Below are 23,389 nucleotides of genomic sequence, written 5' to 3'. Positions count from 1 at the left end.
ATTTATTGGGTTGTAGAAGTGGAGAAGTGTGTGATACTTGAACATGATCCAGCATTTGAGTGCTACCAGCACTGTGCCTGGCTGAAATGGCTGGCTGCACTGTATCTTGTGTATATTAAAAATCTAATTTTTTCCTGAATTTTTTGAAAATCGGAGAGTTAGTGCAGTCATACAACAGAACGCTCCTTTTGTAATCATTTGATGCTTTTTGAAAACAAATGTTGAAGAAAAGTCATCTCTGAATGTTATTGAATGTTGGTGTAGCATTAGCTTTACAGTTTCTTTATTAGGCTTGCATCCCTGCGGTTTTTGAAGCTGCTGGAATGTTCTAAGCATGGCAGGTTTATGCTGCCACTGTCATTTAAGAAAAAACTGCTCAGCTGGTGTGGTTTTGGTTTGAAATGGTTCTGTGTGTTATAGGTGTATTAACCTGTGATCACTTAAATGATGATGTAAAGCTGCCTTTTTTTTCTTTTCTTTCTTTTTTTTTTTTTTTTAAATGGTTCTAAAATTGATCTTTTTCAGAGCGCTTTTATTAGGCCTGGCTTGCAATCACAATCTGAAGGAGGTGTCTTTAGATCTCAGTAGCTGTGAGGTAAGGAATATTTACCAGGACGTGTTCAAAAGATGCAATGATGTGGAATTAGAGTTCCCCTGATATCCACTGGGTGAGGTATTCTTCCTCTGTAGTCAAAAGTTGTGGGAAAGGTAGAACTTGGAGAAGCAGTTATGGTAAAAATCAGCTGCTGTGTGTTACAGCATCCTAAATAATCAGCACAGAGGTTGAAAGCAGCTGATTGGCAAAACGCTCCTTGCAGTGTAGCTGTTGTAGATACTGAAGCAGTGTGCTGTTTGCTGCTTGGCAGCTTCTGCCCTCTGGGGCTGTGATTACACAGGACCCTGCAGCAGGACTCTCCAAGGTGCCCAAATTCGGACGGGTTGCAGGAAGCTGCATGCCCTGAAGGCATGTCTGTGGTTTGATTGTCTTCCTTCAAAACCGGAGAGATGCTTCCTCTTCTGCAGGTTTGCTTTTTAACCTTGGGAGAAATTTTGCTTTCCTAATAATTAATCAATTCAGGCCAATAGGGAACTTTGATCAAAGTTGATTGAAGCATGCCATTAACATAAGAGGCACAGTGCAAATGGCTTTAAATATCTCAAGAATAAATAAAAACAATTGTGGCAGCTTGATTTGCTTTATCTTGTTTCCTCTTGCTTCTCTGTGCTTTGCTGTGCACTTCGTTTCTCAGGACTGTCCGTACTCTTGCAGGATGATACCTGCGTGGCTACAGCTTATGACAAAAGATCAGCCACGACCGTGGGGAGACAGCGAGGCAGTTACATAGAGGACCATGTGGGCTCTTGCCAAAACCATCATGAACCCGCTTAGGCTCAGCCCTTCTCTAGCTGTTAGGCCACCTTTTCTTTTTTAAGCTGCAAAGAAAGCCTCTGACTTGTTAGGCAGATCTTTCCAACTCCATCACCTGAATATTAACTGTTCTGGAAGTGCCTTTCAAATGCAGTGGTTTCCTTTTGAGTAGAAAACATGCAGTTTGATGAACATGTTGAGGTGTAGTAATCCTTGCCTTAGGTTCGTGGTCAATTGCTTTTGGAATGTGCACAGATTTCCTTATGAAGGACAAACCAAATCACTGTGAATGCATTTCATAGTTCGTTTTGATATTTTACACTTTAAAAAAAATGGTATTACTTTGAAGAGCACTACATGTAAATTCGAGATAGAAAAGCTTTCAAGTCAAGTACACATGCTTCTGACTTCTGAGTAGAGAGATCAGACGGATGATAATTTTTCTTTCAGAGGGAGAAAGGAAAAGGGAGGAGTAATTAAAGTAACAAAAATGAAGTCCTGTAATCATAACCTTAAAAGAATAGATCAATAAAACACAAACATAAGTAATGAGAGTATAAATCAGCATGTAAATCAACCCCCGGGATGGGATATGGAGGAGCCCTTCGAGGGGCGTTTTAGCTTTATTGCACACCAAAGCATAGGTGGTCATGGCTGACTCTCATGACACAAAGGAAGGACTCGTGCCCAACTAGCAGCGTTGCATTCCCGTAGTTGGTCCCTCCAAACTGACAGCACTTCCTTAGGTCCTTCCCTTAACATTTTTTTCACCTCACTGAGCTTTATCCATTCTCATGTGCTTTGGAAAGAAGAAGTTATGCTTCCACCAGGAGGGGAGTCGATGTGCCAGGAGCTGGGAGTACTCTCAGTGGGCCCAGCACCACAGGGTTGTGTTCCACCTCTCCCTGACCCTCTGTGAGCTGGGCAGGGTAATCTGCACCCCGAAACAGAGCCATGGGAAGCTCAGAGCCGGTGACCTGCACTACTCCCAGTTCCTGCAAGCACATGCTGGTAGGAGGCTAGAAAGCTGATGCTTTGCCCTCCTCTTTCCTACATCAGGCAAACTGTACTCAACTATGGAAGGATAAATCTCTCTGTTCCTTCCCTCTCCCACCATTTTTCATTTGCTCCCATAATTTTCTGGTATATTGACTCCAAGCTTAATCATTTTATATTGCTTGTTTGGTTTTTTTATTATTTTTACTATGAAAATTACATTTTTATTTCTACCTGCTCAGCACTGATGTATTTCACTCTTTTCCCTTCTGCTTCCCTTAGCTTGGTCACTGTGTAAGTACCCTCCATGCTTTACCTTAATTGTTAAATCAGTAAGCAGCTTTGTTTGCCCTTCCCATATTGGTACCTCATAGCTTTGAACACGCTTGGCGTTTTTAATTGTTGAAGGGTTGTTCTTCATTTTCTGAATAAGAGCTTGTATTTGTAGTCTCAGAAGTATGTCATATAGGAGATGATGCAGAGGGTTGGGTTTTTTATTTTTTCAGTATCATGGTCCACATTGACAAATAGTCCTTCAATTAATCTCTGCTTATATATAAATATAAAATTTTTATACAGCTGCAATAAATTTTGATTCTAAAAGTCAACTCGTTTTCATCACCCTTGGATTAAATAGATATCACCATTTGTGCACATGAAATGTTTGTGCATTGAAGATTTTCAATATAGAGTTATCGGTACAAGATTGAAAGCTGCTTCTGAAAAATTGTCCGCTCCAACCCTCAAAGTATATATATCATAAGCATTTGGATTCTACTGTGAGTAAAATTTTAGTGTATAGAACTTCTACCGTACCAACAACCAATCCAAGACTGCATATAATCTGACAGTTCCATAGATTCTGCGGTAATAGATGTGACACTGTGTAAAATGGTTGTCTTGTGGTTGGCCATGCTGAGAGAGCAGCACAAAGCAAAACTGAATAATTTTGGCATTCATAAGCGGATACTACAAATGCTCTTACAAAAATAAAGTTGAGTTAAAATTGCACGGCTTCTGGCCCAAATACAGACTTTAATCTGACCACTTCTTGAGGGGATAGGGTGAAGGATAGGTAGGCTTTGCTTTATGCAGAAGAGGAAAGGTGCCTTACATTCTGTATCTCTTACACTTCCAGATGTGACTTATGATTTAGACGTTGCCTTTGACCACCACTGTTCTTTAAATGCCCAGGCCAAGTTGTTGAGCTGCTTGTTAACCAATCGCATATCTCAAACTTTTGAAAGTGCCAGATCAAGTCTTTATTGAAAAATACTTCTGAAGGCATTTGTGGTTCCTTAATTATAGCATGGATAAAAGAGAGTATTCACAGAAATATCAGCAGGTTGATTCAGGATATTTAGCCAAGTAAGTCAACTAAGTAAAATATTACTCATTCATTTCTGCACAGGAGGTGAGAAGGCTATTTCATGTTTGAAAAAGCTTTCTGTTTTTTTGAAGCAAGGAAAGTGAAAACGGAAAATGCAGAAAGAGAATTTTTGTAGAACTTTTCCCCTCTTTTGCTTAAGTCTTTTTCTGGGGGATGTTCATAAAGTGAGATGCCCTTTACATAGTTTGCCTAGCTGCAAGAAACAAGAAAATGCTTTTGGTTCTTCGGAAAAAAAAAAAGTTGCATTTTTAATTCAGTAGCGTTAGTAAATAAGTGTGTAAGTTTTAACAACTTTGATTCTTAATGTTGATGTTTTCCCCTAGGCCATTTCACTGTTTTTTCATTAAATCCTGACATTTCTTTTATATTAATTTAATATTTCAGATTAATAATATCATAATTGATATTTTCCAGTCAGGCATTTTTGTTATTGTTGCTGTTTTTCTCTTTTATGACTATTTATAAATTAAGAATAAGGTAAATTACTGACTTTTCTTGTTTATGGTCTTTTGTGGCCATTTTACAATTGGATTATTTAAATTTTCTTTTCAGTGACAGAGGAACAACTCTTTTTTTCTTTTTTTTTTTTTTTATTTGCTACTCATCTTTGATCTGGGCACCCTAGCATTGTGCTAAGAGCTGAAAGAAAGAAGATGCTAACTATAAGCCTTGACTGTAGTGGAATTCAAGGGTGACAGTGTTGCACACTTATAGGCTGGGCTAAGTTTATTTTTGTTCTCGCTAGATGTTGGAAATGTCCTGGCCTCTTCATGTAGAGAACCCGCACCAAAGTCCTGCGGTCACTGCCTGGCACAAGCGCTAAACGATTCATTGTGTCTGCACCATTTAAATCTTTCCCTGATTTAACTGCTGAGCAGTAGTTTTAAGAGAAAGGAAAGAGTCCCTTTTCTCATTTATACGCAAATAGCGAGAGAGAAGGATGAGAATAGTAGGAATGCGTGCATAGGCTGTCATGTTGATGTGCGTAACTTCTGTTGCTGTTTTTGCCGCTGGTAGTGCCTTCTGTATTCACAACGCTTCTACCACTGTTTTCTGTGTGATCTTGAAGCCATAACTAGTTTGCAAAATGGATCCTGTTTTGTCTCTAGTTAAGATCGGGAGGTGCACAAGTCTTGGAAGGATGCATAGCAGAAATACACAATATCACCAGCCTAGATATTTCAGACAATGGTAAGTACACAGAACAGGAATGGAGGGTCATGCAAGTCCAGAATCTGAGAAATGCTTTTTCTTTCAGCTCATTGTGTAATCAAGGATGATCACTCTTGCTTTATGATTGTTGGCCATATTGGCTATCGAAATCTCTCAGACCAAGAACTCTTATGCTATAAAGTATATAAGAAATGTTTATAGACTAACTGTACCCTCAGAAGTTTATGTTTGAGATAAATGTAACACAGCAGAATAAATTGACAGCAGCAAGCGTCATATTAGATCTAGAGGAAAGTCAGTTTAAGTATAAGAGAATGAGAAGCTAAATGAGAAATGAAAGTGCAGTGAAAGAAGAAAGGGAAAGACAGATACAGAATGAAGCTGAGGTTGTGATACTGAAGAAGCGAGAGAGGGAAATTTGGAGCAAACAGTCAACCAGCTTCAGGTCAGAGAAGGCCTGTTTGAGTCTTTGGAAAAGTCTTGGAGTATTCCTGCTTTGGAGGCTTTCTGCATCCTAGCTGGGAATACCAGCTGGCTTCTTATCTTGCAAACGCAAATTGTAGATGTATGGGGTGGAAGAATTCACCTGCTGTGTTTGCCCCTCTGACAGCCAGATGTGGAAATATTTCAGAAGGAGATTCCCAGCACAGTTGAATGCCCGAGAAAGGTGGCATGGATTGGCAAGCGGAAAGCTTTGAGAGCTACTGACTCAGCCCAATTATGTAAACGGATTGATTGTTATAAGTAAAGATATTTGACATCTAAATTGTCCCGCAGATCTGGATCCTAAATCATTGTAATCTAACTGGTAGACTCTTCAAATACACCGCTAGTTTGGGAATACAATACTACAGCAAGTTATTTTTCTTACTCAGGAGTAGAATAAAGTCTGGCTTGTTTTCAGGTCATTTTATTCATAGCCTGTTATGTTAGCCTTTTGCATTTGAAGGCTTTGAGACCTTGTTGGTACACAGCTCTACTAAGACCAAATAGCAACTAGCATGGTCTCAAAATTCTCAAAGGAACTTTAAACTCTGCCTGACAATGCGAGGAACTACCCTTGGGTGGTTGGGCTATGGAGAAGGGACTACATCTCTCTTCTGTGTTTCTGAGAGGTGCCTTCAATGGCTGATTAGGATGGAGATTTAAAGGGCTGATTAAGATGGAGATTTAAAGGGTTTTAGAGAAAGCAGTTATTCTCATAGAAAAGCAGAGGCAAAAAAGAGAAAAAGATTTTGTAATACAAGATGGGAAATTTTTCTAGAGCTCTTGGAAATTTGTACACCAGTACGGTTAGCTGAATGAATATAGCGTTAATAATTGGACCCTGCCTGGGTCTTTTGTGAAAATGTGTTTTAATTCTTAATCTAATCTGATTCTTTACAGGCCTAGAATCTGACCTCTCAACCCTTGTAGTCTGGCTTAGTAAAAACCGATCGATAAGACACTTGGCGTTAGGCAAAAACTTTAACAACATGAAATCCAAGTAAGGTTTTTCTTTCTTTTAAATAACAAGAGAATGGATGAGGAGAAGCTGCTGATCTCATCATCTTCCTAACTTTTCTTCCCTCAGAAATCTCACTCCAGTACTTGATAATTTAGTTCAGATGATTCAAGACGAGGATTCAGTGAGTATCTTTCTGCTTATTATCATCATGTGTATTTGTACCCGCACAGCCTATTTCTGATGATTTTCTTCACTGTGTTAATTTGCTGCATAAGATTTAATCACGATCCTGCACAGACACATCCAACATTTTGGGTTTTATTTTTTCAAATAGTAATTTGGATTATGTGTAGCATGTAGGTAAACGTTTCTTAGGATAGTCTTAGGATCTGTGCTTGTTGAAAAATTTTCATTCTAAATAGTTGGATGTGCTTAACCTAGTTGATTTAGGTCTAAATTATAAAGCCCTGTAGGCACAAGTTTTCAAAACTTTTGTGTCCTGTTAGGAGATTACAATGGTAGTGTTCTCTGGGTGGTGATACTCCTTCAATAACAGAATTTCTATTTTTCATTTTTTTAGTTAATAGAACGCACTATTTCCTGATAGCTGTTCTTGAGTATTAGCTTTTTTTTTTTCTTGACAAAATGCAAAGTCACTGCAGTGATCTCCTAGAACTCCTTTCTCCTTCAAAAGATGCAAATAAACTGTTCACAGTGCTGTTCTTTACTTCTCCTAGTACATTCATCACAGGAGCAATTTCATAAAACCCTTTCAGAGTGCCTTGCTGGGATCCTTGCCCACTTTCTTCATTTCTACCCTCTCTCCTGATCCTGAAAGACTTTTGTGGTTGGATTTGTGTTCTTGCTTTATTTGGCATCCTGGTTTTGGCTATAAGGGAATCTTAAGATGCTCTGTTACTCTCATGCTTGTCAATCTTTATTCATCTCTTCCTAGTCCTTTCTTTCTCCTTCATTCCCCATACAAGTAACAAGCAAGCTCTGCTTTTCCCGTTCTCCAGAAATCGCTGACTGTAGACTTCAGTTGTCTAAACACCTGCTATTCCTATTGTCTTTATTGTCTCACCTCCAAGTTCATGGTCTCCACACTAACTGCTTTTTTATTTTCTCCTCCCATCTGTGTCTGCACCCTGCAATTCAATGGACCAGTTTTTACCAGGGTTTCCAATGTCTCCTTCCATACAAGGTCATTAGACCCATATTCTGTGTTCGTCTTTTCTTACTGCTCAGTTGTACTTGAAGTGATTTGTTAAACTCTCCTCTCTGTGTTGTCTTAATTGGGATTAGTGGTACTGGTTTTTTTTCTTGATTCTTGCCTACCTCCTCACCTTATTCTTTAAAACATGGGATGTCAGTGTGACACAGTGAAGTGCTGCATATGGATACCAGAGCTGATTCTAATTGAGTTAATACCTGTAATGAAAGCAGTAAGTCCTTGTTTGCACAAGTTAGATGGAGCATCGTGCTAAGAAGTGTACTGGTCGATGTCTGTGTTACTTCTTGTACCAAACTAGCCTTTTCATTTTGTGGTGTGTGACCACCTCCTTCTACCCTGTCTCTAAAAGGAATGGTGCAGGGCTGTTTTCGCCTTCTCTCCTTTTCCTGTTGATACCGTACTGAGGGGTGCTGTCACTTCATCAGGTAGCACCTGCTTCTTCCCTTTGAACATTTGTCTCTGTCCCGCATCTCATGCTTAATCTTTCACAGCTATCCTGAAGACTGTTATGTCAAACTAGATTAATCACAAGCAAATGTAATTTAGTACGTTTTTCTTAATTGCCTTCATCCCTTTCCTCCGTTGCAGATGAACATTTCGTCCCACTCAGGCCATATCCTAAAACACCTTTTCAACACACTCTATGCATCTTTTCAGTATCTAGACCATCTTCTCAAACATGCTGTTGGTTTTTTGTTTTTTGTTTTTTCTATTTATATGACTATCCTGCTCATATTATCTGTTCGCAAGGATAAAAATTCCAACTTTCACCTTATTGTTTCTATTAAGTGTTACAACCTTCTGTTTATCTTTCCTGGCTTCTGTTCTTTAAGCTTCCAGGACAGCAAAAATGTAGCTGCTAAATTTTGGATGTATCATTCTCACAGCTCTCCCTCCCTTGCATCATCAGCTTTAACTTCTTGTACTCCTTTTCAGCCCATAGACAATGTCAGCTGTCGTTCCACTTTCTGCCTTTGCCATAATCCAGTGGTCAGAAGTGCTCCTGTAATTGTTACTCACTGTGTCTGTCCCGAGCTAACCTACAGAACATGCTCTGTAGTCTCTGTTTTCAGTGTTACAATGAAATAATCCAGCAAAAAGTTATTTTATTTAGGTACTTATAATAACTGTCTCTCCTTCGTGTCATGCATTAACCTTTGGGATACAGCATGTGATCCTGTTGGTGTTAACCTGTCTCTTCTCTCCCCATGTTCTTTTCTCTTGTTAATCCTCTTCAGCAAAGAAATCTTGTTTGTTTCTGTTTCATCAGGTGCTAAAATCAATCTGAAGCATTTCCTAGCAGCTAAAGAGTTGAGGATGTAGACCCTGTAGCACCATGGGAAAAGCATGTGTTGCAGATAGCTGGATAGTCCTCACTCTACCTTGAGATAGTGCAATGCTTAGAAAATTATTTTAAGTTTCTAGTTATTTTCATTTGGGTTTGAATCCTAAAGGGGGTGGTCCTTGTTCTGCCGTTACTATGCATTTACTGCCACAGGACATTAAAAAGTAAGGGTGGAATTGGAGAGACCAGGGTATGATGTTGCCCAGAGCATACTGCTTGATCAGTATTGCCTGCAGGCTGCTACAGTTTGGGGACCATGCATTATATGCATCAAAAGCTGAAGCAAGAGGCTTTAATCTGAAATAGTCATCTGCCAAACACTTCTTCATGTATTTATACAAGCTTTAAATAACATCCGTTGCTGTGTTAATATGAGTCACGAGTAAAATGATTTAAACAATCAATAGCTTGGTTTTATGACTGTAAAAATACAGCTAGATGCAAATGTAATTCTACACAATTTAAAAGCAGTAGTAACCTAAACAGTAACATTTCCTAAGTGTTTTATATCGACAAGAATGTAATATTTAGATTTGCTTTTTGGTTTTGTTTTGGTTTGGTTTTTTCTCTTTTTAAGTAGATGCTGTACTGTGCAGGCTAGAACAATGTATTCTTATTAGCGTTGCTGGAAGTGTCTGAAGCTGTGTGCTTACTGTGCCATTTCTTTTCTTGCAAAAATAGATGTTACACTGCAGGTGCAGTGTACCATTACTCAGAGTGATAGTCAGTCCTGCATAGGTGCAGAGAATTACTACAGCACTGAGTATCTTTAGTTACTAATTCAGTGTTTGTTGCAGAATTGGCCTTTTGAGGGTTTTTACAGCATTTTTGTTTGTAGGAGGACAAATTTACCTTGATTTAATTCTTAAATGTTTTCCAGCAGTATGAGAAAATCACTGAATACAATCATACAATTTCTAATTATGTTCTTTACTTTAATAATTCCTCTTCCTTAATAAGATTGTGTTAAGACATCTTCACTGTATTGGCAAAGTATCTGTTTTCTGCAGCAGGAGCACTGAGGTGTTTGTCAGACTTTGGTTTTCTCACTATCCAGCTAAAACTATTAAGTTGTTAAAAGTAGTAAATGTTTGTAGGCTATGTAGAGTATTGCCCCTGTTTATGGGGGATTTGGTTTTCATGGGTTTTTCTATTTGTTGTCATTTGGTTGTGTTTTTTAATGTAATGGTCAGATAATTTGATGAATATTTAGCAGCCTGTACGTTTAATCCTACAGAGTTACATTCTGATTGTAGTTTGCATTCAGGGCACCAAGTGAGTCCAGAGGTTTTTGCTCCTTGCTCATTGAGTAAATGGTAAGGGTAGCTGTGCAAGAAAACTAGCAGTTCATACACTTCAAAGACACTGCTAATACAGCAGGTGCTTTACTGTGCTATATGCATATTCTGTATGTGGTAGTAATGATGTATAGGTGTCAATCCATGCAGAACACAGTGCAGAAGTGTTTTCAGTCATATACTGTTTTGTCAGAGCGTTGGAACGCGAGAGGTGAGAAATCCTTTCCTGGGAGGATATTTGAGGTTCAGAAAAATTGGTATGCAGGAGGGAGCACCTCCAGCTAAGTTTCTCAAATGCCCCTTTTTAAAGCAACACATGAGGAGCAGAAAAAACTTCACTTTCAAGCTTATTGGCGATTTCTGTCCACGTGCTGCGTGGTGCTGCTTTTCTGTGAATCTGTCGCAGGAGGTCTTCTTGAGTGTGTGCCAAGAGCTCTAAGTGCCATTCTAATGTGATGCTAATATTCTTTAGGGTACGTTATGTAATAAAATGGGGAAACATAGACAGATTAAGGGCATTAACATAGTAATTTAATAACTTCCATTTAAAATAAAACCAGTATGTGGCTTGTGTTACTGTTAGACTTTTTAATTATAAACCTGCTGTGCCTCCAAATTTTTATGCATTTCCTCATTTATAAGTGCATTTCTTATTGTTGCAAGCTTTTTGGTTATCACTGTAATCCAGTGGTGTCTGGAGGCTGGAGTCCCATTGTATAGCAGGTACCATGCGAGCATCTTGGACCCTGGAAGGTGTGCACAGTTCAGTTGGTTTACTTATATTAGTCTAAGCTTTAGGCATCTAATGTGTGTGCCATGGTTCATCCTTATGAGATGTTGATTTTCCCATGCTGGCAATTTGGAGATTTTGGGCTCCTAAAATTTATCCTCCAATACATGCCTAAGTGGGTGTATAATGACAATATGTTCCTCTGTATGAACTCACACTTGAGCAAGGGAAATGTTTTGTGGAGTTCTCATACATCAGCAAAGACAAATTACAATTTTAGCAGCTGTAATACCTCTGCAAGGCGTGGTGGTGGATAGACTGTAGTTCTTGAGCTCCTGCCATTGAGTGCTGGGACACTGAGAATGGAGGGAATACAGGCATTTTTAAAAGAGGTTTTCTTAAGAGTGTGATTTATCAGAGCCCAATAAAGTAGTTTCAGATTAACAGAGTGTGTGTGTGTGTGTGTGTGTGTGTATATATATATATATATAAAAGTTACATAAAGATATTGCAATCACAGGTGTCAGAACACCACTGTGAATAATATCCATTGACTTACTCATTTTAATAGATACTCTTCTTACTGTTTTTAATTTCAGAACTGCTACAGTTTTCTGTCTCTTTCCTCCAAAATGTCCATGCCCTTAGTTGAAGGAACAGATATGCAAAATCACTCCTAAAGTTGAAGTAGCAATAATAAAACAGTTTAAAGGAATTTTTTGTTGTCTTAAAAATGTCTCAGCTCCTAATTTGTCCTTGGATAAAGCTCTCAGTCTGAGGGAGAGGAGGGGAATGCTAGATATTTTTTATTTCTCACTGACAGGGAAGCATCCTGGTTAAGCAAAACCCACTGGACACTCGAGGTTGTCTTGCGAAGCTGGTTGTGGCTATCTTGCCTCTTCAAGTTCCCACTGTATTCTGTACTTAATAGGACCCAGGAAATTAGAGGCACTGTCACTTAAAAATCTTTTTTTCAGGGTGTTGCAGCTTAATCTGTGCATGTGTATGTTTGACAACTGTGCTCTAAGTTGTTGACTCCCAATTCATCATGTGTTGTAGGATCTGCAGCAAACACAGAAAAAACTCTTTGATGCTTACTGCTGTCTCCAAAAGTTTGGGGATCTTGTAACTTCTTTTGGTTGATCTTTGAGGAATGAGTGCACTATCAGTTGCTGTTATCAGTGCCTTTTCTATGCTCCACAGCCTCTGCAGTCATTGTCCCTCGCAGATTCCAAGCTGAAGACAGAGGTTACCATCATTATTAATGCCTTGGGCAGCAATACTTCTCTTACGAAAGTGGATATTAGTGGAAATGCCATGGGAGATATGGGAGCAAAGATGCTGGCAAAAGCCCTGCAGATAAACACCAAGCTCAGGTAAGGGAAATGTATTTGCAGTAAAAGATAGAATGGCTTAATAATACTGAAATTGTTGGCTTATTCTTAAGCTATTTCTCTTCAGAACCCTTCTAGGTACAGCCACTTTATAGTGCTTCCATTTGGAAAAATTCTCATCCTTTTTTCTTAAAAAAACCCACAAAACAAAAACAAACAAGAGAAGCAAATTGTCTCTGCAAAAACATTCCATAACTGGAACTGGAGAAAATTACATTTTCTGAATTTAAACAGAAAAACCTCTTGTTGGAACAAGAGAGCTCTAAAAGTCTAGAATCCTTGAAGAAAAACTACCTTGTTCTAGAGCTCTGGATGTCATCTAATCCAATGTCCTTCTCAAAGCAGGGCCAACTTTAAAGCTATATGAGGTTGCTCAGGGCCTTGTCAAGTCAGGTTTTGAAGATCTCCAAGTACAGGGATTCCACAGTGTCTGTGGGAACCCTGTTCCAGTGCTTAGCTACCCTTCTGTTCTGCTCTCTCTTTTCTACTGGAGACCTTCCGCGCAGAGAAAATTCTAATACTGGGGTGGGAAACGAAATTATTCTTTGTCTTCTGGAGTAGCAGTCTGTAGGAGAACTAAGAGCATGTGGAATTCAGAATGGGTAGCAGCATGGACCATCCCTCCTTCCCCTCTCCCCTGCCTACGATGCTGATGGACCTTGGCATCTCTTCTCTGCAACTTCATCCACCCGACAACTTCACTGCTTTTTAGCACATGTCTGGCACTGATGACTTGAAAGTATCACTTTCTTTCTATCCAGCATGTGATTAGCAAACAGTAAAACCTTCAATCAGCATGAATCTGGATGGGGACCTCTAAATGTGTCGCCGTCATCAGGAAAGCTAATCCTCATTCCTCCTCTTGTCAGACTGTGCAGATGAACCTTCCTCAGTGTATTGTCTCTGTGAAGAGACTAGTTTGTGCTTGGTCTTGAAGCATTTGTTCCCTGGAGGATAAGAAATTCTCCAGAACAGTCCTGGCTATTTTGTTCAGAAGCAGGGATCCTGGTCTTTGAATTCCTATGCCCAAACTGAATATTGAAAATGTCAAGAAAACACTGGAGAGGTGGCTTAGGTTTATTGAATGTATTAACATGAAATGACCACAGTACCTGAAGAAATAAAACCTTGATGGATTTCAGGATGGCAAACAGAAATGTTTCACAGTACACCGAATGTCACAGTTGACATAATGTCACCACAGTCTGTGGTGTGATTACAGACTGAATAATGCAATGGTTACTGGCTCTGCTTGAAATGTTATAAAATCACATCCAGGCAGAAATATAAACACACATTCCAATGAGAAAAATATCCAAGATTTGACCCTAAGCATATCTGGTCTTTGCAGAGTGAGTGTAGAATCTCTCTCCCTTACCTCCATCTTTCTATCTAAAAAACAAAGGGATAATTCTGCAACAGCACAAGGGTGTCAATACCTGTGAAACCCTGCCATCTGTCTTTTTTCTTTTTTTTTTTAAATGCCAGAAATCTTTGTTTGTTTTTTTGCCTTTTTCTTAAGAACAGCTACAACTAGTGCTCTTGCACAAGCAAGATTTATCTGCTTGACTGTCTCTTCTGACTACTAATGAGATCTGTGAACATGTGTTCGCAAATTGCCGGGCAGTTTGCTTGAGTGGTCTAAATTGGGGGAGGAGGGGGAAGGCTTGATCACTCTTATCACTATTGTATATTCAAAAGAGCTACAATTTATGCACCTAACCTAAAGGTGTCTATTGGCACCTAGTTATGTTGCATGTGGGATCATAGGAACTGTGTGATGAGCTAGTACAGGATTGAATATACAATAGCCTGCAAATTTTTACCACCAATCAGTATGAAATTTTAAACACCTTTTTTTATAACTGTAGCCATATAGCCTATGTAGAACAGAGATTGATCACTTACTGCAGTTTTCTTGTTTTTCAGTGTGGGCTTGCAAAGCAGACATTTGAACTTTATTTTTTTTAGACTATTCCTGGAAAAAAGCTGGAATTTTATCTCCAAATCTTTCTATTAACTTGTATTTTAGAAAAGTTATGGTTTTTATGTTAATCATGGAAAATATAGTAGAGAGTCCCCTTTAAAGAAAGGGAAACTGAAAAATTTGTAGTATCTTTGTCCCTAACTTCTGTCACTTCAAGGTTTTAGCATATAACTAAAACCAGATTTTTAAAGTGCTGCCTTCCACTGTACAATTTTGAACATACAGTGCTGTGTTATTTCAATATAGATTTATTCAGTGGTTCTCGTTTAACTTTTTTTTCTTTCCTTTCCCCTCCACCCCTCAGAACTGTGATATGGGACAAGAATAACATCACTGCGCAGGGCTTCCAGGATATAGCTGTGGCACTGGAAAAGTAAGTTCTCAAGCAACTGAATGACTGATGAAGGGGCCAAAGACCTACATCCTGAATGATCTGAGCAGCTGCAGTTCTCACTGCAGTCAATATGATCTGAAGATGCTGAGTGTTCTCAATTTTAAGCATTGGGGTGCTTAATCTAAAGGAAAATTTATGATTTCACTTACTTCAAAAGGATGGGAAAAGGCTCTGTGCCTCTTTCATCCATACTCTGCTATCAGCATTAAGGCCATTGAGTTCTGCTGTTAGCATTAAAATTCTGAATTTGGGAATATTTTCCCTTTTCTTTATTCTCTTGTGTTGACAGCATGCAGAAATTCTATTCTAGTCAGTGAATGAAGCTGTATATAATGACAGAAAATTACTGAAGCATGCCTTTGTGGTCTGACTTTTTTTTCTTTACCCCAGCAAGTTGAAACTAATAGTGATGATCTCAGGAACTGCAGTTGTTCATTGTAATCGCTGTGGTCTGGGTCATTTTGCTTGCCCGAGCTTATTCACAGTTGCAGCTATTACCAGTGATAGATGCTAAATGACTTTCATCTCTCTCCATCTCCATCTCATTTCTTCATATGTTATTATTACTCTTCTTAAGAGGGAAGAATTACAGATTTAAATTAAGCAGCAGTTGCAGTTGTTTCGTGTCATTAAATCCCTCAGACAGGAACAAAGGCTCTCTTTAGAAGGTGAAGGTAATGTACAATTGCTAGTTTCTAGACAAGATGTCTTGCAAAACTGTGTAACTACTTAGGGGAGCACCTTAACCCTTGGAGGGGTCATGAGGCTAGACCTTATGAAGTTACTTGTTTTATGAAACTGTTGTAGTTTATATACTTGGTTTCAAAATGAATTCAGTTGCACTGATGGGGAAAATTATATAAATGATGCATAATTAAGCAAATCATCTTGGAGTGATTCCACTGATAGTAGTGAATAATAATTTGCAAAGGTTATTTGTCAACTTGCAGACATTTCTCTTTTAGAGAGCAATAGGATGTACATTTATGAGAAAGTCTGGTAGAAAAGAAAGTATGCTTATTTTCTGGTTAGCATCAACTTCTTTTCTGTTCTGAAGTGCTTGAATAAGTAAATAGAAAGGAGGGGGAAATCCAAAAGCAAAAGCAAATCATCTAAGCAGAAAAAGAAGAAATGCTGCAGATAATTCTGTGACACTGCACTTTGTTGAGGTGACATCTCATTTATTTAGCTTGGAAGCTGAGGTTGTGTCTACTCTAACATTTTAAAATTGTTAAAACCATTGATAATATCAGAAACTAAGCCACAAGCAACAAAGGTTTAAACTTGCAGGAGAGGGACTGTCAATACTGGCTGAAAACAACTAGCCTTTAAACAATCCATCTTGAAGACATATTGAGAACATCCTCCACCATATGTTTCCTAAAAATACATGAAACCGTCAATATTCTGTAGGAAGGAACTGTTGTTCAAAACGGAATGAAATATACTGAAGATGCTTGGGGGTATGTATGGGTGTTGTGTGTTGTTTTGATTTTGTTCTTAAGAAAAATAGTCATATACTAAACCACAAAAAAGAAGAAAGCTAGGCTTTTGTAGTATGATGAGGAGGCTGAGGAGAATTGTGAGGGATTGTAACAGATTTTAAAACAGGCTGGGATAATCTGAAGATTGTTTTTTCCCTTCCTCCCAGCTTTTCTTCATCTGTTTATAGTTGTGTGAAAATGTTCCTGCAAGGGAATTCCAGGAGCATGGCTGTTGGCAGAGTTGCCCCAAGGGTGTCCCAGCCAGCTGATGTGAGATGCTGAGAGGATCTTCTATAGAGTCTGGTACAAATGTCAGTTCAGGAGAGCGTTTGAGAACGGTGGGCATTCTGTTCAGCCTGGCCATTAAACAGGGACTTGAATCTCTGTAATTTTAATACGAAAATAATAATGCGCTTGTGTGCTTTGCAGCTTGGAGCCCACTCTGTCATAGAACTGTACGATATTGCCCCATGTTAATTTCTAAAAGACGTTTTTTCTGTATAGATTGGCTGAAGAAATAGCTCAAGTTCTAAAATCTGATGGGAAATGCTGGGATTTGTTAGAGGGCTATGAATTTTTCCCTTAGCAGTGATGTGATATTCACATGCCCAAGCCTGCAAAACAGATGATCTTACTCCCTTTTTAAAAAAGACATAGGCAGTAAAATCATCACTCTGCAGCAGAGGGTGTATGTCATGAATGGAGCAGAAGTTACTACAAGGGAAATAACGTGTGATGAAATGTAGGACCGTTGTCACACATGCTGTATGTAGAGGGAGAGACAGGAGGTTTTCTGAGACATCCTTTCCAGTCTCTGAGCATGTCTCTGAAATTTAACATCTTTTAAATATAGGTATTTTGCTGAGAGTATTAATGCGTTATGAAATAACTAGATTATTATGTTGGTAGAGAAATGTACTCCATTACAAGAGACAAGTGGAGTGTTAATAAAAAGAAGAATGGAGGAATATTTTAGACTTCAAAGGGAGCAGAGAAAAATGAAGTGTGAAGATAAATATTGCTCTGATGATCAAAGTTGAAAAGTGAGCTTTAAATTCTTGATTTTTTTACCCCTAAGAGCTGGTTAATTCTTAGGTGAAAATAAAGTAGCATTCTAATACAATGCTGCCTGTCTGGAAGGAAACCAAGTACAGAGCCTTCCTCAGGGTAGTGGTCTTCTAAAGTTCTGCCTCTGTGATTACGTGTCCATGAAATCTCCTTGCCTTTCATTCCCCCCCGCCCTGTTCCTCTGTGTGTGCAAGAGAAGGTGCACTAAGTCTTTGACTAAATTGAATTTAGCATATAATTACTAGCATGAGAGCTGGCAATTACAGATTTCAATGAATGGCATGTATTAAATGTCAAACAGCTGCAGAGATCCTTGGAAATCTACCTTTGTTTCCTTTTAACTAAATAAATACCCCACCTGCCAGGTAGTAGTCAGGCAATTGGCAAATTCTATAATTATTATCTGTCTTTGAGCTTGGTGTCTTTGACATTTTGAAATTTTCCCTATGCTGGTGGACAGCCAGTTATTTGCTGTTTAGTATTACGTGAGGACACATAACAGGGTCTGTAAAGTTTGCGTACTTCTTTTGAAGGACAAGACAACTAGAAAGAAAAGTTAATTTTCTGGCTGTGATGCAGTAGGCAGTTGGACACTGTGGAAGGACAGGGACCTTGCTGACTCCACGTGCGTAACTGCCTGCTACTGACAGCTACATGTCACCATGTTTACGTTGGGGAAGAAACGTAGAAGTCTTCCATTATCATTTAAGGTAAAATGTTGGGTGGTATCAATGAGGACTCAGTGTGTTTGGCAGTTCAAAAGACCGCTGTCTTTCAGAGAGAGGTGTTTCATGTGGCTAAGCAACTGGTGAGAGAAGAATTGGAAGAACCTTGCAGTTTCACAGTAGTTAAGGTGTCTGCTGTTGGAGTTAGGGCATTTAGTGAGGGATGGGTCCATTGAAGTCAATGGAGTTGACTCAGTTGAAATTGTCATCTTTAAAGTGCTCAAAAATAGAGGGTTCCAACCATATTTATGTAGCTCAGGATAGAATAGGAACAGACAGTTAGTGGGATGTTTGCAGACACCCGAAGAAGGACAAAGAGGTGTTTGCAGGAAATTAAGGCTAATTGAAAATAGGAAGAATAATTTCATTTCCAGGTTTTAAGAACTTCCTGCTCTTTTTGTTTTCATTTATCCAAATCTGAAGGTGTGTGGACATACCACTGCATGTGGCATTTTAGGTTTAACTATGTCATGCTAGCCAATTTATGCTGTCAGAGTTTAAATACAATTTTGACTCAAGACCAAAACCCTATCTTTATTCTCATATCCCAGCAGATGGACAAAGCTACGGAAATATTTTGCAAACAAATAAAATGCAGGAAGCAATTGTTTGCATAAAGGAATATAGAGATGCTATGCTTGTTTTGTCAGCTTTTATTAAAAATTCAGCAAGTGTTTTCAAATTGTTATAAACACAAGACGTTATTACGTAGTAAATTTTAAAAACTTGGTCTCTTAGTCGCTATCTATCTGTTACTGAATATTTCTACTTAGACTTAGATCTGTTAGAATTGCCAGAAGGCACTGACACTCCCTGTTCTGGTTTGATATAGGAAAAAGTAATCCAACCTTGTGCGCAAAGGTATAGAAGACAGCTGTGCCTTTAATTGACAGACACTGGGCCTTGGCCACTTAACTGTATTTTTTGCTTTTCAAGATCTCCACCTCTGTCTAGTGGCAAAGAAGAATTAGCAGCAAAAAGGAGCATGCGTGCCTCCAGTTAGTCCACTTACAAATGTGAAAAATACATTCTTAGTACCCTCCATGGACAAGCTAGATGCATTTTATTTCTCCCTTCCAGTTTATTCTTCATAAAGAGATACAGTAATTAGGTTAACTTTTACTCTTAAAAAAATCTTTTCTTTTTCTTTAGGAATTATACTTTGAGATTCATGCCTATACCGATGAATGATGCTTCCCAAGCACTGAAAACAAACCCCGAGAAAACAGAAGAGGCACTACAAAAGGTATAGCATATACCACTGCCATACAGAAATAAAATCACTAGAAATAAAGTAATAATTTTAAGTGGCTGTGTTTTCATGCTTGGCTGAGTAAGAACTCTAGGCTAGTTTCATTGATTGTTTGATTTGCATGGATATATATGTGGTAATCAAGTTCTGCAAGAGCGTGTAATGCTGTTTATTGCAAAGAGTGGTTGGAGTGAAGGCTGATGGAATGCAGTGGTGTAGTATCAGAAAGTCATAACTAAGTAAGTGCAAGCTAGACCTTGTATTGCTGTATGCATAACTATGAAAGGGAGAGTTAGCAACTGGCATGTTTGTTACATATGTTCTTGTGTGTATTTCCATGTGTGTAGAATTACTGGTATGCGTTTTTCATTTTGGCATAAAAAGTGCAGTCAGCACTCTAGAAGACAAAGGATGGTCTTTAATTTGGAGGAGGATAAAAACATTTACTGCCTGCGTTTTATACTGTACATATAAAATTCACACACTATATTGCCCTAAATAAACAACTGTACCAACATGTTCTTTTGGATGAAGAGGTGTTGACAGTATCTGTAGCTGTTCCACTTGCATGAGTTATAAAACCCCCAGCTGAGCTTAAATACAGTAAATCCTGTGAGCTCAAAATGAGCCTCCTGCTCAATCAGAAAGCACACAGTTCACATCTCTTTAATCAGTAGTTTTCCTTCAGCCAGGGTAAGGTCATAAAAACCTTATAAATAGTTCTTACAGATAACTGTGATTAAAAAGCAAATCTCTTATGATCCTTATTAGTAAAGAAATTTTTGGTAAAGTGATTCTCACAGGGAAAAGTGCTGGTAGTTAGCGCCTTTTTCTTTGATGCATGAAAATGATCTAAATTCTGCTTTAAAAAATCTGAGTCATGGGGGATGGACGTATTTCTTGCATCTTGTTTAATGTAATTGTGGATAGGTTCATATCTAGAATGATAGATGCATCTCTGAAAAAAATATCACGAAGCTTCTGGCCCTGGGGATTTAAATTCTATGTGTTAATTAGGCATTATGTACAAAGAGCATTTTCTTTTCATTTCAAAGTTGTTAAAACTGTTTGGCCCTGAGTTTGTTTTAACACGTGTGGTTCAGGCTTTCTTTACACAACACGAGGAAGTTCTCTCCAAAAAAAGGTCATAGTCTTGGGAGTGGTGCTGTGAGCGCAGCTAATTCCATGCACATAGGAATGCCTGCCCGCATGGACTGAGCTGTCGTGCCCAGTGCAGGGACACCTGAACTGACTGACTGACATCTCGGGAGAGTCCGTAAGCTTCAGCACACCACAGCTTGAGTACAACGAGAGTGCTCCTGGCCTTGGTCCAGCGCCAGATGGACATAGCAGCTAGCCTCCTGAGCTCCGGTATCTCTGCAGCACGCTTTACTCACGGTGTGGGCAAACTGGATAAACCCTGCGTTACTGTGGGGCATGGTCAGACTGTTCCAGCTCTTGCTGCTGATGCAAATTTAGAGGTGACCATCCCTATTAGCCTCTGCCTCACAACCTGCGGGCCACTCCACCCAGCCTTTTCCACTCTCTTCCTTTCGGACCAGACCCATCACCTTTGATGAACCTTAAACAGTTTACTAGTAGGGTTTTTTGATGTGACTAAATTTGATAGAGCCAGGTTAGGGGGTTATTCTATGTGCCGTTAAGCTGGCTGATGGTAGGTCTTTACTGCTGGTGACAGTTGTGGTAGGCTGTGACCAGCAGCTGTGAGTAGGAATCACTTGTCTTTGAAGAGTACTTACGTACTGCTTAGCCTTAAGTAGCTTTTGAACTGAGGCTCCTGTGTCAGTTAGGCACTTTTAGATATTTTGTCTTCTCTCTAGACCGTACTGCTATTTAAATCTGCTGTGTCTTTGCAGTGAGCCAAATGCATCTAAAAGAAATGAATCTACTATCTTTTGTCTTTATGGTCTCTACAGCAACGCTTTATGGACAGAGTCCCTGTAAATATTTCTCAAACCTGGTTCTACTCCCTTGTCAGCGTAACTTACTAAATTGTTCAAAACAGAAGACTAATTCAGAAAACAGTGGCAAAAGCACAGTGTTTAATGATGTTTCACGAGTTCAGTGAGTGAATGAATGTTGTCCACTGTGATTATTAAGCATTGAGACACACAGAATAAGGTTTGCAGATAACAAACAAATACTTAGGTGGTTTTTCCTGTCACTCCCTATTTCTGATATGGCAGCAAAATTGAAAGCAGATTACAATGTGGAGAGTGGAATCAATTTCCTAAACTGCCTTTGTTTTTTAGATAGAAAACTACTTGCTTCGTAATCATGAGACCAGAAAGTACCTACAGGAGCAAGCGTACCGGCTGCAGCAAGGCATTGTCACTAGTACCACTCAGCAGGTGAGAACTTGTTATTTACTGGTACTTGTTGGTGTCTAAAATCTGCTTGGGGACAGAGTTCCCTCTCGTTCTGTCAGAGTAGCTTAAAGCAGGATGGGCCTCTTGGATGATACTTCATTTCCCAAGAAATAATAGTTATGAATGATAATATTTTGGGAAGGAAAAAAAGCTTTTGTGAGAGGGAGGTCCTATGTATAGTAGAGAAAGACCCGAGCTATTTCTGAGTGAACTACTGTTGGAACCAGGAACGGTATAGTTCATCTGTGCTCAGGAGTCTGACTTTTCAGCAGGCTCTCATCAGCGTGACAAGCATCATCATAAGGCTGTGCCAATTCTGGTGTCTGAGTCCGTTCCAGTCTCTCTGGCTAGTACTGAGCAACCATGTAAACGTGCCCTTAGGTACCACCAGAGCAAATAGCCTTAGAGAGTAAGTTGTCATCTACCTTACACCTTCAGAACAGTGAATATCATGGGAAGCTTTATTTACAGGAAGGGAGCAAAGGAAGGTAGAAGTCTTTTGTGCTCTTTGTAGTCTGGACAGCTGAAAAGACTTCCTGTCTAACACAGCCCAAAACGTTGCTTGAAGCTGGGAAGCTTTTGTGTTTTGTCAACCACTGCCAGGTTTCCTAAATGCCACGTGTAGTTCTATTTTGTTTTCCTTTCTCTTGAGAGGACTACAAGCATTTTCTGTGGTAGCTTACCATTCTCTCTGTTCTAGTGCACTTCTTGCCAGTACGCCTCAGGGCTGTTTTCTGCTCCAGTACACCACTGAAGCAAGGTGGTGTAAGCAGAGTAAAACTTGTCACAGCCTTTGTTTTAAATTTACTTCCGTGTTTGTTGGCACCGGTTGTGTTCCCATGCAAATGGGAGACTCCAGCAAACAGGAGAGGAATATCTGTTTTGCTCTTCAGCTGAGTCAATGAAATTTCTCTCTGTTCTCCGCATATTTTTTTGGTGAATCTTAATTCAAAGTGGCCTTCTTCTACCTGTGTTATTAACATTTAATGGGACAGAGTTTTATTACTAGAGCCTGAAATTATCCTCTAACCTCTCGACAGAGAAAATGGTACGTGGAGATGTACTGGCACTAAAAACTGCAAGAGCAGCATCACTTTATTTTAGTAATTTATCTGTTCCAATGCCACCTTTTTTACTCAAGTTAATAATCTCCATATGAATTAAGTTTAGATCTTTTTATAGCTTGGTGGTTTTAGTTGTGCTTTCCTCCAACAATCACACACACATCAGGTTTCAGTAAATGTAATTTATTGTTATTTTGAAAGTAGAGCAAAATTACGCATTTCTGTATTAAATTGTGTGCAATAGGGATGGATTTTAAAAACAGTTTTGAGAGAGAGCTGGAAAAGATTCTCTAGTTAGTATGGTGGAATTGCATTATTATTCCCAGAGTGTATTTTTTTTGAGTCCAGATGTCCCGATGAGACTTTCCACTGTCTAATAATTAATTAGCTTTTTGTACTTATAGAAAAAAAAAAAACCAAAACCCTTTGAAGAGGAAGAGTCATGTGGAGCAGAAAAGGAGCATGCTGTGAAATTATTTCAGTTCTCGTTGCTAATGATATAAGATGTTAGAGCTCTAGACTTTCTATGATGATGACACGTGCACTCAGATGTTGCTTCAAAATGTCAGATAGCCTGTTCTAATGAATGCTATGGGGGCTGATAAAGACTTTTAGCTATTATATCTCCCTGCCCTGTATATCTTAATCA

At 39.0% G+C, this 23,389-nt stretch overlaps 1 protein-coding gene across 5 annotated transcripts in view; it reads left to right on the top strand.

The window, feature by feature from the left end:
* Window positions 1–23,389, top strand: part of CARMIL1 (capping protein regulator and myosin 1 linker 1) — a 196,505-nt gene that overhangs the window by 118,440 nt on the left and 54,676 nt on the right. For all 5 annotated transcript variants that reach the window (XM_069778829.1, XM_069778825.1, XM_069778827.1 and 2 more), the window contains exons 17-24: window positions 526–595; window positions 4,865–4,946; window positions 6,315–6,414; window positions 6,502–6,556; window positions 12,186–12,358; window positions 14,668–14,736; window positions 19,187–19,280; window positions 21,560–21,658. In XM_069778829.1, coding sequence (XP_069634930.1) covers window positions 526–595; window positions 4,865–4,946; window positions 6,315–6,414; window positions 6,502–6,556; window positions 12,186–12,358; window positions 14,668–14,736; window positions 19,187–19,280; window positions 21,560–21,658 — 742 coding nt within the window. The remainder of the gene's footprint in view (window positions 1–525; window positions 596–4,864; window positions 4,947–6,314; window positions 6,415–6,501; window positions 6,557–12,185; window positions 12,359–14,667; window positions 14,737–19,186; window positions 19,281–21,559; window positions 21,659–23,389) is intronic.

Source organism: Haliaeetus albicilla, chromosome 3 (assembly GCF_947461875.1).
Source record: "Haliaeetus albicilla chromosome 3, bHalAlb1.1, whole genome shotgun sequence".
Lineage (NCBI taxonomy): Eukaryota > Metazoa > Chordata > Aves > Accipitriformes > Accipitridae > Haliaeetus > Haliaeetus albicilla.
Note: the sequence above shows the minus strand (reverse complement) of the source record. Positions and strands in the feature narration are given on the sequence as shown.